This window comes from Populus trichocarpa, chromosome 19 (genome assembly GCF_000002775.5).
Source record: "Populus trichocarpa isolate Nisqually-1 chromosome 19, P.trichocarpa_v4.1, whole genome shotgun sequence".
NCBI classification, from domain to species: Eukaryota; Viridiplantae; Streptophyta; class Magnoliopsida; order Malpighiales; family Salicaceae; genus Populus; species Populus trichocarpa.
Window position 1 is genome coordinate 12722908 of NC_037303.2, and position 15456 is coordinate 12738363.

Genomic DNA, 15456 nt, shown 5'->3' on the forward strand with positions numbered 1-15456 from the left:
TAATAATAATAATTAAACTCACGCCTCTTCATCAACTTTACGAACTTAGACATGATTTTTAGGTTTAGTTTTCAAAAATCATAATTGGTTTTCATTCAAGATAAAGATGAATAGCTGTTTGTTGTTTTTTAAAGTAATTTTAATTTAAAAATATATTAAAATATTTTTTTTAAAATAAAAATTATTTTAAATATAAGTATATCAAAATATTTTAAATATTAAAAAAAATTAAAATAAAAAACACTTTTTAAACGTTTAAAGAATCCGAATCCGGATATTAGTGATAGGGAGATGGATGAAGAAAATGCTTGCCACCCATCAAATCTCGAGGGGTATTGTAGTAAAAGCAGCTTAAATATCGAAGTAGAATCAACGAAAGAGTTAAGAATTTCTAACCACTTTGTTTGTTTGTTAGCGTTAAGGTCAACAAATTCATTTTGACCACTCAACCTCATTCAATTCCGTTATCCATCCGTCACAGTGAAACAGCACTACAGTGAGAGTTCTCGGGGATTTGTTCTTGTAGAGAATCCATGTTCACACATTCTTTTTATTTAAAATTCATAAACATTACATGTAGATAATTCATGTAAAACGTTAATAATATATCTATCAATTTTAAATTCAATTTTTTAAATCAAACTCAACTTCATTAAATAACAAATAAAATTAATTTTTCTCGAATCTCAAACAAATCCTAATATACAAATCATGCATTAATATAAAAAAAGTAATACTTGTCTAAAAAGAATACACGTGCTATTGCACGTGACCATTCATTTGAATCGATGTGTACGCATGCTATTGCACGTTTTTTTCTCGTATCTTTTGTTTTTTCTTTAAATCAATTAATTGTAATAATCAGCTTGCTAGTATTCTACAAATCACTCCTTTGTCGATTATTTTTCATTTGAATCGATGTTTACACATGCTATTGCACGTGACCATTCATTTAAGATGAAAGTTGAGTTTCCCAAGACTAATAATAATAATTCTTTTTTTTTCTCCAATGCATTGGTAGCATTATATTATTATTATTATTATTATTATTATTATTATCATCGGGCGTGTGTGTTTTCTTTTTCTTTTTTCTTTTTTTTGGGGGGAGGGGCCGGCGGGGCAGAGGGTTGTTGATTTCACGTTTAAGACATGGTCAAGATGGGCAGCACATATGTCTAACTAGCTAGGGTAAGGACCCTCGCTGGGGTACCCCTTGCCGAGAGGCGGGCTTCGAAGGTTCTGCCTTTGAAAATGAGAATCTGGCTTTCCGCGTTCTTTATTCGCGAAGAAGCAATCCAGGCTACTCCTTACTCGAAAGTCATTTCATGGACCCCAACATATAATCATAATATAATCAAAAACGAAGAAAATAACAGCAAAACCAAGGAACATAGCCCCTACAGTTTCCTTTAGAATACGGTAATCTATCTACCATGTTCTCTATGTTTGTTTTATGAAATTTATTTTTTAAAAAATTATTTTTTAAATGTTTTTATATTTATTTATCATTAAAAAAATTAGTCAACAGAAAACACTTTCTAGTTAAAAAAAATTTAGCTTTGTTTTCAGGAAAGTGTTTTTCTGAAAAATTTAAGCGGAAAACACTTTCCGGAAGTTAAAAAAAATTTAAAAATGTCATATTATTTACTGATTATATCAAATTTGATCCTCAAACTTTTGATTGCTATATATATTTTGTTTTGAATATTTATTTTTCAATTTCATCTCTTAAAATTTAATTTTTATATTAACTTTGATTCTCATTTTTTTAATTGTTATTTGTTTTTTCCTTATTATTTTTTTATTAAAAATTTTTATGTATCAAATTTGATCCTCATTCTTTTGATTGTTACTTATTTTATTTGAAATAATTTATGAAATGTTAATTATTATTATTTTAATTTCTTCATCTTTCATTTTTTTATATTTTTTAGATTTGATCTCTATTATTTTTATTAGTATTTATTTTATTTGAGATAATTTATGAAATTATATTTTTTTTCAATTTCATTCTCATTCAACTTTTTAATTTGTAAGATTTGTTCCTCATTATTTTAATAAACTTGAGAAAAATAAAACATTAATAAATTATTTTCCAACTCATTTTTTATGGTATAACCAAACACTGGAAAGTGTTTTCCAACTTATTTTTCATTACAATACCAAATATCAGAAAATAATTTACTTTCTTGAAATTTATTTTTTTAAAACTTACTTTTAAAAAAATATTATATTCCAGTAAACAAACAAACGTGATTAGCTGTCTTCAATTTCCCACGGTGGTGTTCTTGCGTGTTTTGCCAAATCCGTTATTTTTATCCAAGTTCATTTCTCTTTTTTTCCATGTGTTTTGGTATGTCTTTCTTTGAAAGTTCGAAGGTCTCATTTATTGATATCATGACAGAGTAAAATTAATCATCTCGTGGATCACCAAGGGTTTCTTATATAAATAGCCAAGGATGCAGGCCAGTATGATCACCACCAAGCGAGAACGACCTGAGGAACATCATCGATTATATACAGAGAGATAGAGAGTGAGAGAGAGAGAGAACTTGACTATATATCGTTACGAGAGAAGTGATAGGAAATGGGGATAAGCAGGTTGGGTTTTATCGCAGGGCTGATATGGTTTATGGCCATGGATTGGCAGGGCCTTTGCATGGCTCAAAGCAATGTTCACCACTATAATTTTGTTGTAAGCCTTTTACTTCTTCATGCTTGCAGATTGCTTCTTCTTCTTCTTCCTCTTCTTCTTTCATTTATACTTAGCCTAATCCATTTTGTTAACTGAGTTTACGTTATGCACTCTGCTTATTCAAAACTCCCATTAATTGTTTCAGCTAAATGCTTAAAATATTGCTTTTAATTTAAACTTTTTTTCTTCTTTATTTGCAGCTACAAAATGCCCAGTTTACAAGACTGTGCGAGACAAAGACTATGCTTACTGTAAACGGAAGTTTTCCAGGGCCAACAATACATGCTCGTAGAGGCGATACAATTTATGTCAACGTGCACAATGAAGGAGATTACGGCGTCACGATTCATTGGTAATCTTTCTTTAATAAGATAAAAAATGGTGTTAAAAAAAAACAAAAAACTCTGATAGGTCAGCTAAGATTAAATACTTTAATTTGGAGACCGTGGTACTGTACATTTCATTAATTATAATATTATATCATCAATTTTCTAGATATGAAGGTCCCAATTAGGCAAACCTAACATTTGTTTTTAATGTTCTTATATTTCAGGCATGGAGTCAAGCAACCAAGAAATCCATGGTCTGATGGCCCCGAAAATATCACACAGTGCCCAATTCAGCCAGGAAAAAACTTCACATACGAGGTCATATTATCTGACGAAGAAGGAACTCTGTGGTGGCATGCACATAGCGACTGGACTCGAGCCACAGTTTATGGTGCCATTGTCATCTCGCCGGCTAGTGGAACCACTTATCCGTTTCCCGCACCTTATGCAGAACAAACAATTATTATTGGTGCGCAACGAGTTCCATCATGGATTATTATTGTTTGTTCAAAAAAGAAAGTTTCCACTCAAACGTCTCAGATCTTCTTTCTAAATTGTACATCTGACTTTTTAAATTAAAAAAAATTGTTTGCAGGATCTTGGTTTAAGGGTGATGTGAAGGCGGTGATTGACGAAGCTCTTGCAACTGGTCTTGTACCTAATATATCCAACAGTCTTACCATCAATGGCCAGCCAGGAGATCTATATCCATGCTCCGATAGTAAGCCATGCATGCCGTACCTATCTGAATAATTTGGAGATAAGCGGGGAAAAACTTCAATTATCATCATGACTATAATAGTTACTCACATTTTTCATATTTGGTGCAGAAAACACATACCGTTTGAAGGTTAATTCTGGCAGGACTTACCTTCTGCGAGTCATAAATGCCGTGATGAACGAAGAACAATTCTTCGGAATTGCGGGCCATAGCCTCACAGTTGTTGGACAAGATGCGGCATACATAAAACCCATAACCACCAACTATATAATGATCACCCCAGGACAAACAATGGACATTTTGGTCACAGCAAATCAGCCTCCAAGCTATTATTACATTGCTTCTCACTCTTTTGTTGATGGTGCTGGGATTGCATTTGACAACACCACTACTACAGCTATTTTCCAATATAATGGCAACTATAGCCGCCCTTCACCTATTCCACTCCCAGTCCTCCCAGTATTTAATGATACTGCAGCTGCAGAAAACTACACCAGTCGTGTCAGGGGTTTAGCTAGCAGAGACCACCCTGTTAATGTCCCTCAAACAATTAACCGACATCTTTATATTACAATTGCTTTGAATTTTTTGCCTTGCACCGAGGCAACATGTAATTCTTCAACTCGGTTAGCTGCAAGCATGAACAACATCAGTTTTGCAGCTAAGCCAATTGATATATTGAAAGCCTACTATGAAAGTATCGGTGGTGTTTTCGACGCAGATTTCCCAAGTGAGCCACAAAAGTATTTCAACTTCACAGGAAATGTGACGAGCATTAATGTCGCTACGGCCAGAGGGACAAAGGTGGCGATGTTGAATTATGGAGAAGCAGTTGAGATAGTCTTTCAAGGGACTAATTTGTTAGCTGAGATGAACCATCCTATCCATCTACATGGATTTAGTTTCTACTTGGTTGGTCATGGAAAGGGTAATTTCAACAACGAGACTGATCCCAAGTCTTACAATTTGATCGATCCTCCTGAAATCAACACTGTTGCACTTCGTCGGAGCGGGTGGGCTGCCATCAGATTTGTCGCCAACAATCCTGGTAAGTCCTCTAGAAGATATCTCTTACCAATAGTTTAAGTTTTCTAATCCACGTATAGTTTAACAGTACTGGAGACAGCTAGCTCCGTTATTTTAAGCACAAACTGTCCTTTTCCAAGTCTTGTTGTATAGCGATATTGAGCATGGATCCCATTTTTCAGGGGTGTGGTTCATCCATTGTCACTTGGAAAAGCACTCAAGCTGGGGCATGGACACAGTTCTCATCGTGAGGAACGGCAGTACAACGGCACAAAGTATGCGCCCTCCTCCGGCGACCCTGCCATCGTGCTCCTAGTCCTCTGCAATATCGCAAGTGAAGCAAATGACTGTTTAATCAAGATTTAATTATTTGAATTTTTTCTTTCGCAGCATTATGGTCATTGTGATTTGAATAAATCCTTAAGAAAGAACATTTCATTTCATTTTATTTTGGTATTAGGGAAAATTTCATTTGTAACTGTAATGTCAGCCTTTTCTTCGCTATTAATTTAATAAAGGAATTTGCACCGACTTGTGTACTTTTCCGCTCCATGTTGGTATTTTAAATTTCTGCTTTCTGCTCCCATGGAATGATTACTAGAAAATTCAAAAAAGGCGGAGACACTATTTTGTCGGTAATTTCCGATAAAAATACCAACCAAATATTTGTATTAATAATAATCAATTAAAATGACAATGGGATTTAAAAAGTAAAAAAAAGAATCATTAAAAATTCTATCAATTTAACGTGTGATGAAATTACCAACAAATAATCTCTAGAAAATAAATAATAATAATTAAACTCACGCCTCTTCAACAACTTTATGAAATTGGACATCATTTTTAGATTTAATTTTCCCATATCATAATTGGTTTTCATCCTAGAGATATTTTTAGAATTATAATAGTAGTTGTTTTTTAAAGTAATTTTTATTTAAAAATATATTAAAATAAAAAATATTATATTCAACATCAATATATTAAAATAATCTAAAAATTAATTTAAAATAAAAATAAAAATAAAATAATTCACATACTTTTAAAAGGAATTTTAAACGTTAAAAGAATCCGAATCCGGATATTAGTGACAGGGAGATGGAAGAAGAAAATGCTTGCCACCCATCAAATCTCGAGGATTATCTTAGAAAAAGCAGCTTAAATATCAAAGTAGAATGAACGAAAGAGTTAAGAAAGATTACAATTTCTAACCACTTTGTTTGTTTGTAAGCGTTAATGTCAACAAATTCATTTTGACCACTAGAGTGAAGAGTTCTCGGGGATTTGTTCTTGTAGGGAATCCATGTTGACACGTTTTTTTAATTGAAAATTCATAAACATTAGATATAGATAATTCATGCAAAACGTTAATAATGTATCTATCAATTTTAAATTCATTTTTTTTTTATCAAAATCAAACTCAATTTCATTAAATAACAAATAAAATTAATTTGCATCAAATCTCAAACAAATTCTAATATACAAATTAATAAAAACAAATTACAATCAAAAGAGAAAAGTTGACACTATTTATAAATATAGTTCGATGCAACAACTTTGGTGGCCGGATTTCTGAAGAGGGTGGCCGGATTTGCTAGAAAATGTAAATGGGATTGTTTGTTTTTTTTTTTTGACAAAAGGTTAAAGAAGAAATGGAGGGAAGAACTTTCAGGTTTTAATTCATTTAAATATGCATATAATAATTTTCATTAAAAATTACTGATATAATATTTTTCATCGGTATTATTATTGTTATTTGTCAATTTTCTATTAGTATCCATTATAGTTTACTTCTTACAAATATAATAAATTTTTATCTAACCTAATTTTTATTTTAAATTGACATAAAGTGACTAAAAGTTTTAAATAGATTTTTTAAGGGGACTTGAAGAATGAAATATGTGTCCCAACCCAAAAAAAATTAGAAAAAAACTTATCAATACATAGGTTTTTGTCTCGTATCTTTTTTTTTTAAAAAAATCAATTAATTGTAATAATCAGTTTGTTAGTATTCTACAAATCACTCCTTTGTCAATTATTTTTCATTTGAATCGATGTTTACACAGATCCAACACACAAAAGTCGTACTATGAATGAATGAAAATGCTTCCTCCTCACCTGCTATGCACGTGGACCATTCATTTAAGATGAAACTTGAGTTTCCCCTCAGCTAAACACAACAAATTGCAAATATAATTCATAATAAAACATACAATAATTTATAATTTATCAATTTAATGTTTAACACTCTCACCTCTTTTTCTCTATCATTAATATAACCACCTTACAGTCATATATATATATATATATATATATATATATATATATATATATATATATATATAAAATTAATATTGAAAGATGTAACTCAACTGATCAGTCCCGTCACAAATTTTATAGCTATTTAAAACTTACTTGATCTTTAATTTTAGAATTTTAAAAAATTAGTTGAGATACACATAAACTAACACAGATATTTACGATTAAAAAAGAAGAAGAAATGAAGAAAAAGAATGATTAATAATAATAATAATTCTTTTTCCCCCTAATGCATTGGTAGCATTATATTACTATTATTATCATCATCGTGCGTGTCGTGTGTGTTTTTTTTCCTTTCTATTTTTTTTTTTGGGGGGGGGGTTGGGGGGGCATAGGGTTGTTGATTTCACGTTTAAGACATGGTCAAGATGGGCAGCACATATGTCTAACTAGCTAGGGTAAGGACGCTCGCTGGGGTTCCCCTTGCCGAGAGGCGGGCTTCGAATGTTCTGCCTTTGAAAATGAGAACCTGGCTTTCCGCGTTCTTTATTCGCGAAGAAGCAATCCAAGCTACTCCTTACTAGAAAGTCATTTCATGGGTGCCAACATATAATCATATTATAATCGAAAACAAAGAAAATAACAGCAAAACCAAGGAACACAGCGCCTACAGTTCCCTTTAGAATATGTTAATGTACCTACCCTCTTAGCTGTGTTCAATTTCCCAGGGTGGTGTTCTTGCGTGTTTTGACTAATCCGTTATTTTTATCCAAGTTGATTTCTCTTTTTTTCCATGTGTTTTGGTAGGTCTTTCTTTGAAAGTTCAAAGGTCTAATTTATTGATATCATGACAAAGTAAAATTAATCATCTCGTGGATCCCCAAGGGTTTCTTATATAAATAGCCAAGGATGCAGGCTAGTATGATCACCACAAAGCGAGAACTACCTGAAGAACATCATCGATTATATACAGAGAGATAGAGAGTGAGAGAGAGAATTTGATTATATATCGTTACGAGAGCAGTGATAGGAAATGGGGATAAGCAGGTTGGGTTTTATCGCAGGGCTGATATGGTTTATGGCCATGGATTGGCAGGGCCTTTGCATGGCTCAAAGCAATGTTCACCGCTATAATTTTGTTGTAAGCCTTTACTTCTTCATGCTTGCAGATTGCTTCTTCTTCTTCTTCTTCCTCTTCTTCTTCTTCCTCTTCTTCTTTAATTTATACTTAGCCTAATCCATTTTGTTAACTGAGTTTACGTTATGCACTCTGCTTATTCAAAACTCCCATTAATTGTTTCAGCTAAATGCTTAAAATTTTGCTTTTAATTTTTACTTTTTTTCTTCTTTATTTGCAGCTACAAAATGCCCAGTTTACAAGATTGTGCGAGACAAAGACTATGCTTACTGTAAACGGAAGTTTTCCAGGGCCAACAATACATGCTCGTAGAGGCGATACAATCTATGTTAATGTGCACAATGAAGGAGATTACGGCGTCACGATTCATTGGTAATCTTTCTTTAATAAGATAAAAAATGGTGTTAAAAAAAAAACAAAACTCTGATAGGTCAGCTAAGATTAAATACTTTAATTTGGAGACCGTGGTACTGTACATTTCATTAATTATAATATTATATCATCAATCTTCTAGATATGAAGGTCCCAATTAGGCGAACCTAGCTAACATTTATTTTAATATTCTTATATTTCAGGCATGGGGTGAAGCAACCAAGAAATCCATGGTCTGATGGCCCCGAAAATATCACACAGTGCCCAATTCAGCCAGGAAAAAACTTCACATACGAGATCATATTATCTGATGAAGAAGGAACTCTGTGGTGGCATGCACATAGCGACTGGACTCGAGCCACAGTCCATGGTGCCATTGTCATCTCGCCGGCTCGTGGAACCACCTATCCGTTTCCCGCACCTTATGCAGAACAAACAATTATTATTGGTGCGCAACGAGTTCCATCATGGATTCTTATTGTTTGTTCAAAAAAGAAAGTTTCCACTCAAACGTCTCAGATCTTCTTTCTAAATTGTACATCTAACTTTTTAAATTTCAAAAAAAAAATTGTTTGCAGGATCTTGGTTTAAGGGTGATGTGAAGGCGGTGATTGACGAAGCTCTTGCAACCGGTGGTGGACCTAATATATCCAACAGTCTTACCATCAATGGCCAGCCAGGAGATCTATATCCATGCTCCGAAGGTAAGCCATGCATGCCGTACCTATCTGAATAATTTGGAGATTAGCGGGGTCAAACTTCAATTATCATCATGACTATAATAGTTACTCACATTTTTCATATTTGGTGCAGAAAACACATACCGTTTGAAGGTTAATTCTGGCAGGACTTACCTTCTGCGAGTCATAAATGCCGTGATGAACGAAGAACAATTCTTCGGAATTGCGGGCCATAGCCTCACAGTTGTTGGACAAGATGCGGCGTACATAAAACCCATAACCACCAACTATATAATGATCACCCCAGGACAAACAATGGACATTTTGGTCACAGCAAATCGGCCTCGAAGCTATTATTACATTGCTTCTCACTCTTTTGCTGATGGTGCTGGGATTGCATTTGACAACACCACTACTACAGCTATTTTCCAATATAATGGCAACTATGGCCGCCCATCATCTATTCCACTCCCAGTCCTCCCAATATTTAATGATACTGCAGCTGCAGAAAACTACACCAGTCGTGTCAGGGGTTTAGCTAGCAGAGACCACCCTGTTAATGTCCCTCAAACAATTAACCGACGTCTTTATATTGCAATTGCTTTGAATTTTTTGCCTTGCACCGAGGCAACATGCACAGGACCAAATCGGTTAGCTGCAAGCATGAACAACGTCAGTTTTGCAGCTAAGCCAATTGATATATTGCAAGCCTACTATAGAAGTATCAATGGTGTTTTCGACGCAGATTTCCCGAGGGAGCCACAAAAGTATTTCAACTTCACTGGAAATATGACGAGCATTAATGTCGCTACGGCCAGAGGGACAAAGGTGACGATGTTGAATTATGGAGAAGCAGTTGAGATAGTCTTTCAAGGGACTAATTTGTTAGCTGAGATGAACCATCCTATCCATCTACATGGATTTAGTTTCTACTTGGTTGGTCATGGAAAGGGTAATTTCAACAACGAGACTGATCCCAAGTCTTACAATTTGATCGATCCTCCTGAAATCAACACTGTTGCACTTCCTCGGAGCGGGTGGGCTGCCATCAGATTTGTCGCCAACAATCCTGGTAAGTCCTCTAGAAGATCTCTTACCAATAGTTTAAGTTTTCTAATCCACGTATAGTTTAACAGTACTGGAGAGAGCTAGCTCCGGTATTTTAAGAACAAAATGTCCTTTTCCAAGTCTTGTTGTTTAGCGATATTGAGCATGGATCCCATTTTTCAGGGGTGTGGTTCATCCATTGTCACTTGGAAAAGCACTCAAGCTGGGGCATGGACACAGTTCTCATCGTGAGGAACGGCAGAACAAGGGCACAAAGTATGCGCCCTCCTCCGGCGACCCTGCCATCTTGCTCCTAGTCCTCTGCAATATCGCAAGTGAAGCAAATGACTGTTTAATCAAGATTTAATTATTTGAATTTTTTCTTTCGCAGCATTATGGTCATTGTGATTTGAATAAATCCTTAAGAAAGAACATTTCATTTCATTTTACTTTGGTATTAAGGAACATTTCATTTGTAACTGTAATGTCAGCCTTTTCTTCGCTATTACTTTAATACAGGAATTTGCACCGACTTGTGTACTTTTCCGCTCCATGTCGGTATTTTTAAATTTCTGCCTTCTGCTCCCATGGAATGATTACTAGAAAATTGAAAAAAGGCGTAGACACTATTTTGTCGGTAATTTCCGATAAAAATACCAACCAAATATTTTTATTAATAATAATAAATTAAAATGACAATGGGATTGAAAAAATAAAAAAAAAAATCATTAAAAATTCCATCAGCAATTTAACGTGTGATGATATTACCTACAGATAATCTCTAGAAAATAAATAATAATAATTAAACTCACGCCTCTTCAACAACTTTATGAACTTGGTTTCCCAGATCATAATTGGTTTTCATCCGAGAGATAAGGATTCAAGATATTTTTAGAATTATAATAGTAGTTACTTTCCAAAGTAATTTTTATTTAAAAATATATTAAAATAAAAAATATTATATTGAACATCAATATATTAAAATAATCTAAAAATTATTTTAAAATAAAAATAAAAATAAAATAATTCACATACTTTTAAAAGGAATTTTAAACGTTAAAAGAATCCGAATCCGGATATTAGTGACGACAGGGAGATGGATGAAGAAAATGCTTGCCACCCACCAAATCTCGAGGGGTATTTTAGTAAAAGCATCTTAAATATCAAGGTAGAACCAACGAAAGAGTTAAGAAAGGGTACGACTTCTAACCACTCTGTTTGTTTGTTTGTAAGCGTTAACGTCAACAAATTCATTTTGACCACTCCACCTCATTCAATTCCGTTATCCATCCGTCACAGTGAAACAGCACTACAGTGAGAGTTCTCGGGGATTTGTTCTTGTAGAGAATCCATGTTCACACATTCTTTTTATTTAAAATTCATAAACATTACATGTAGATAATTCATGTAAAACGTTAATAATTAATCAAAATCAAACTCAATTTCATTAAATAACAAATAAAATTAATTTGTCTCAAATCTCAGACAAATTCTAATATACAAATCATGCATTAATACAAAAATAAAAAGAAATAAATGCTCGCTTGCTAAAGATTCATAAAAAATAAAACCAAGAGAGGAAAGTTAACACTACTAATAAATGTAGATCAATGCCACCAACTTTGGTGGTCGGATTTCTGAAAGGGTGGGCTGAATTTGCTAGAAAATGTAAATCGAGGGGCTGATGTTTTTTTGACAAAAGGTTGAAGAAGAAAGGGTGGGCTGAATTAAAATTAATCGAGTCATTCTACAAATCACTCCTTTGTCAATTATTTTTCATTTGAATCGATGTTTACACATCCAACACACGAAAGTCGTACTATGAATGAATGAAAATGCCTCCTCCTCACCTGCTATGCACGTGGACCATTCATTTAAGATGAAACTTGAGTTTCCCCTAAGCTAAACACAACAAATTGCAAATATAATTCATAATAAAACATACAATAATTTATAATTTATCAATTTAATGTTTAACACTCTCACCTCTTTTTCTATATCATTAATATAACCACCTTACAGCCACATAAGAAATAAAAAAATTAATCTTGAGAGATGTAACTCAACTGACACTACCAAAAATTCGCTTAATACCAATGGAATTTCCGACGGAATAATTCCGTCGGCAATTTGAGGTCGCCATTACCGATAGAATTTAATTCGTCGGTACGGTCATCGGCATATATCGACAGAAACAATCCGTCGGTAAATACCGACGGACTCACCGACGGAAGGTTGAGAATTAAAAAAAAGAGGGCGGTTCGCTGACGTGGAGGTTATTGCGGGTATTTTTTACCAACGGAATCACCGAGGGATTCAAAAAAGTCAGCTCTGTACGGCGACGAGACGGGTTCACCGATGAACATGCCGACGGAATCACCGAGGAATTCAAAATGGCAGCTCCGTACGGTGACAAGACCGGTTCACCGATGAAAAATGCCGACGGAATCACCGAGGGATTCAAAACGGCAGCTCAGTATGGTGACGTGTCCTATTTACTGTCAGAATAGCCGACGGAATCACGGACGGAATAGGCCGTCGGTGAATCCGTCGGCAAAAGTTAATATATCCCCTCTAACTCGACCCTATCCTCCCCTATTTCTCCTTCTTCTTCTCCTTCTTCTTCCTTATCTCAACTCTCCCCAACTGCAAACAACCAGCCCCCCTCCCAAAAAAAATCTCCCTCTTCTCAGCACAACAAGTCATATATCTTGAAGTCTTCTTGTCACAGTATCCGTGTTCTGATTTACCTACGGATTTTTATCAGTTTTTGTAAGTAATTCTATCTTTTTAAATTTTAACATTTAAATATCATGGTTTTTATTGTTTTTTTTAGTATATGTATTTTGTTAGTAGATGTACATGTTTTATTGTTATTTCTCAAACAAAGTTGTAGTATATGAATGTATAATTTTATACTTGTTATGGTTTGTTTTAGATTTTGTAAGATTGTATTTATTTGTAAATTGTTGAAACTTTATTGAATTACCGAATTACATGTGTTGTTTTGAAATAATTAATAACATGTTTAATAGGTCTTTTTTAATTTTTATCATCAATGGTATTGCAGAGTTGTAATTTTCGTAAATTGATATATATGTATTAATTTGTATGGACGTTAATGATAATTGATAATGAATATTTAATATTTATGAGAAGTTGTAATTGGTTTGATGGATAATCTCGAGGTAAACCAAATTTTTTGCAAATTTATTTACCTAACATAGTTAATTAATACATGTTGTCATCATAATTTTATAGAGATTCGATAGAAGTCATGGATGATCGTTCATGGATGTATCGAGATTCACCCCAAGGATTGCGGAGGATGGATTATTGTAACGGGGTTCAGGGTTTTATTAATTTCGCAACATTTATTCCCAGAAATTTTACTGGAGGCGGTATTAGGTGTTCATGCAGGAAGTGTCAAAATAAAAAGTATCTGCATCCAGATGTTGTAACGATGCATCTTCTACACAAAGGGTTTATGGAGAATTACCAGTGTTGGTATGCACACGGAGAAGTATTTGTTAGTAAGAGGAGAATGGAAGAAATGGTGGTTGGCTCAACTTCTAGTGCTAGCAACGTGCATGAAGCAACAAATGACAACACTAATCCTTACAGGAATATGGTTATGGATGCAATGAGAATGAATCAAGGTAATGTTAGTCAATGTCCAATTTTAGAAGAAGAACCTAATGCAGATGCAACTAGGTTTTTTGATTTGTTGAAAGATTCTGACGAACCATTATGGGATGGCTGCACGAACCACAGTAAATTATCGGTCGTAACACAGGTGTTCACCATCAAGTCAGATCACGGGTTGAGTGAGGCCGGGTATGATAAGATTATTGAATGGGCGAGAAGCATTTTACCTGAAGGGAACAGGCTAAAAGAGAACATCTATGCTGCGAAGTCCATGATGAAACCCCTCGGTTTAGGATACCAGAAAATTAACATGTGCCCTAACTTCTACATGTTATACTGCCTTGAAAATGCTGAGATGACCGAGTGCATGACATGCGGGCATTCCCGTTACAAACCCAGAACTGGTAGGGGAAAGACTCTAGTGGCATATAAAAAACTTAGATACTTCCCAATCACATCTAGACTTCAGAGGTTATTCATGTCACCAAGGACTGCTGAGCACATGACATGGCACCAATCACATGATGCGGTTGATGGAGTGATGGCGCATCCTTCTGACGGCGAAGCGTGGAAACACTTTAATAGTGTGCATCCTCACTTTTCAGCTGAATCAAGGAACGTGCGTCTTGGGTTGTGTACAGACGGATTCAACCCATTCGGGTCATTTGCTGCTCCTTATTCTTGTTGGCCGGTTATACTGATGGTTTATAACTTGCCACTAGGGATGTGTATGAGGTCGGAGTTCATGTTTTTATCTATGGTCATACCAGGTCCGAGCACTCCGGGGCGGAATATAGATGTTTGTCTTCGTCCGTTGATTGATGAGTTGACGCAGTTGTGGTCTTCTGGAGCTTTGACTTATAACATCTCGAGGAAACAGAATTTTGTTATGAGAGCGGCTTTGATGTGGACTATCAATGATTTTCCAGCTTATGGAATGCTTTGTGGTTGGAGCACGCATGGGAAACTAGCATGTCCATACTGCATGGAAAACAACAAGGCATTCACGCTAAGAAACGGAGGTAAAGCTTGTTTTTTTGACTGTCACTGTCGTTTCTTGCCACATAATCACAGGTACAGAAAGAACAGAAAAGATTTTTTTGTTGGCAGAGTTGAAAAGGATGTTGCACCCCCGCGTTTTTTTGGTGAAGAATTGCATGATGTTGTAAAATTGTACGGTGACCTTGTCTTTGGTCTCCAATCAGGTAAGCAAAAGTTGCCTGGTTTTGGTTTGACCCATAATTGGGTAAAGCGAAGTATCTTTTGGGAGCTTTCTTATTGGAAGACCAATCTTCTCCGCCATAACTTTGACGTCATGCACATTGAAAAGAACGTGTTTGAGAACATTTTCAACACCGTAATGGATGTGAAGGGAAAGACAAAGGACAACATCAAGGCTAGATTGGATGTAGCTTTGTTCTGTAACCGTTAAAATATGGAGTTGGTTCGTGATGAGTCACGGGTCACAAAACCAAGAGCAAGCTTCGTGTTAGAGAAAAACGCACAACTACTAGTCTACAAATGGCTTAAGAGTCTACGTTTTT

At 34.8% G+C, this 15456-nt stretch overlaps 2 protein-coding genes across 2 annotated transcripts; both read left to right on the top strand.

Annotated features, from left to right (window-relative positions):
- Window positions 1-2381: 2381 nt before the first annotated feature.
- Window positions 2382-5310, top strand: LOC18108485 (laccase-14). The gene is made up of 6 exons (XM_024591000.2): window positions 2382-2695; window positions 2896-3047; window positions 3249-3493; window positions 3620-3745; window positions 3855-4793; window positions 4954-5310. The coding sequence occupies exons 1-6, from the start codon at window positions 2588-2590 to the stop codon at window positions 5085-5087; spliced, it is 1704 nt and encodes a 567-aa protein (XP_024446768.2). The 5' UTR covers window positions 2382-2587; the 3' UTR covers window positions 5088-5310.
- A 2632-nt stretch (window positions 5311-7942) lies between these two features.
- Window positions 7943-10833, top strand: LOC18108483 (laccase-14). Its single transcript, XM_006371416.3, has 6 exons — window positions 7943-8168; window positions 8386-8537; window positions 8741-8985; window positions 9116-9241; window positions 9351-10289; window positions 10448-10833. Exons 1-6 carry the CDS (start codon window positions 8061-8063, stop codon window positions 10579-10581), a joined length of 1704 nt encoding a protein of 567 aa, XP_006371478.2. The 5' UTR covers window positions 7943-8060; the 3' UTR covers window positions 10582-10833.
- Window positions 10834-15456: the final 4623 nt, after the last annotated feature.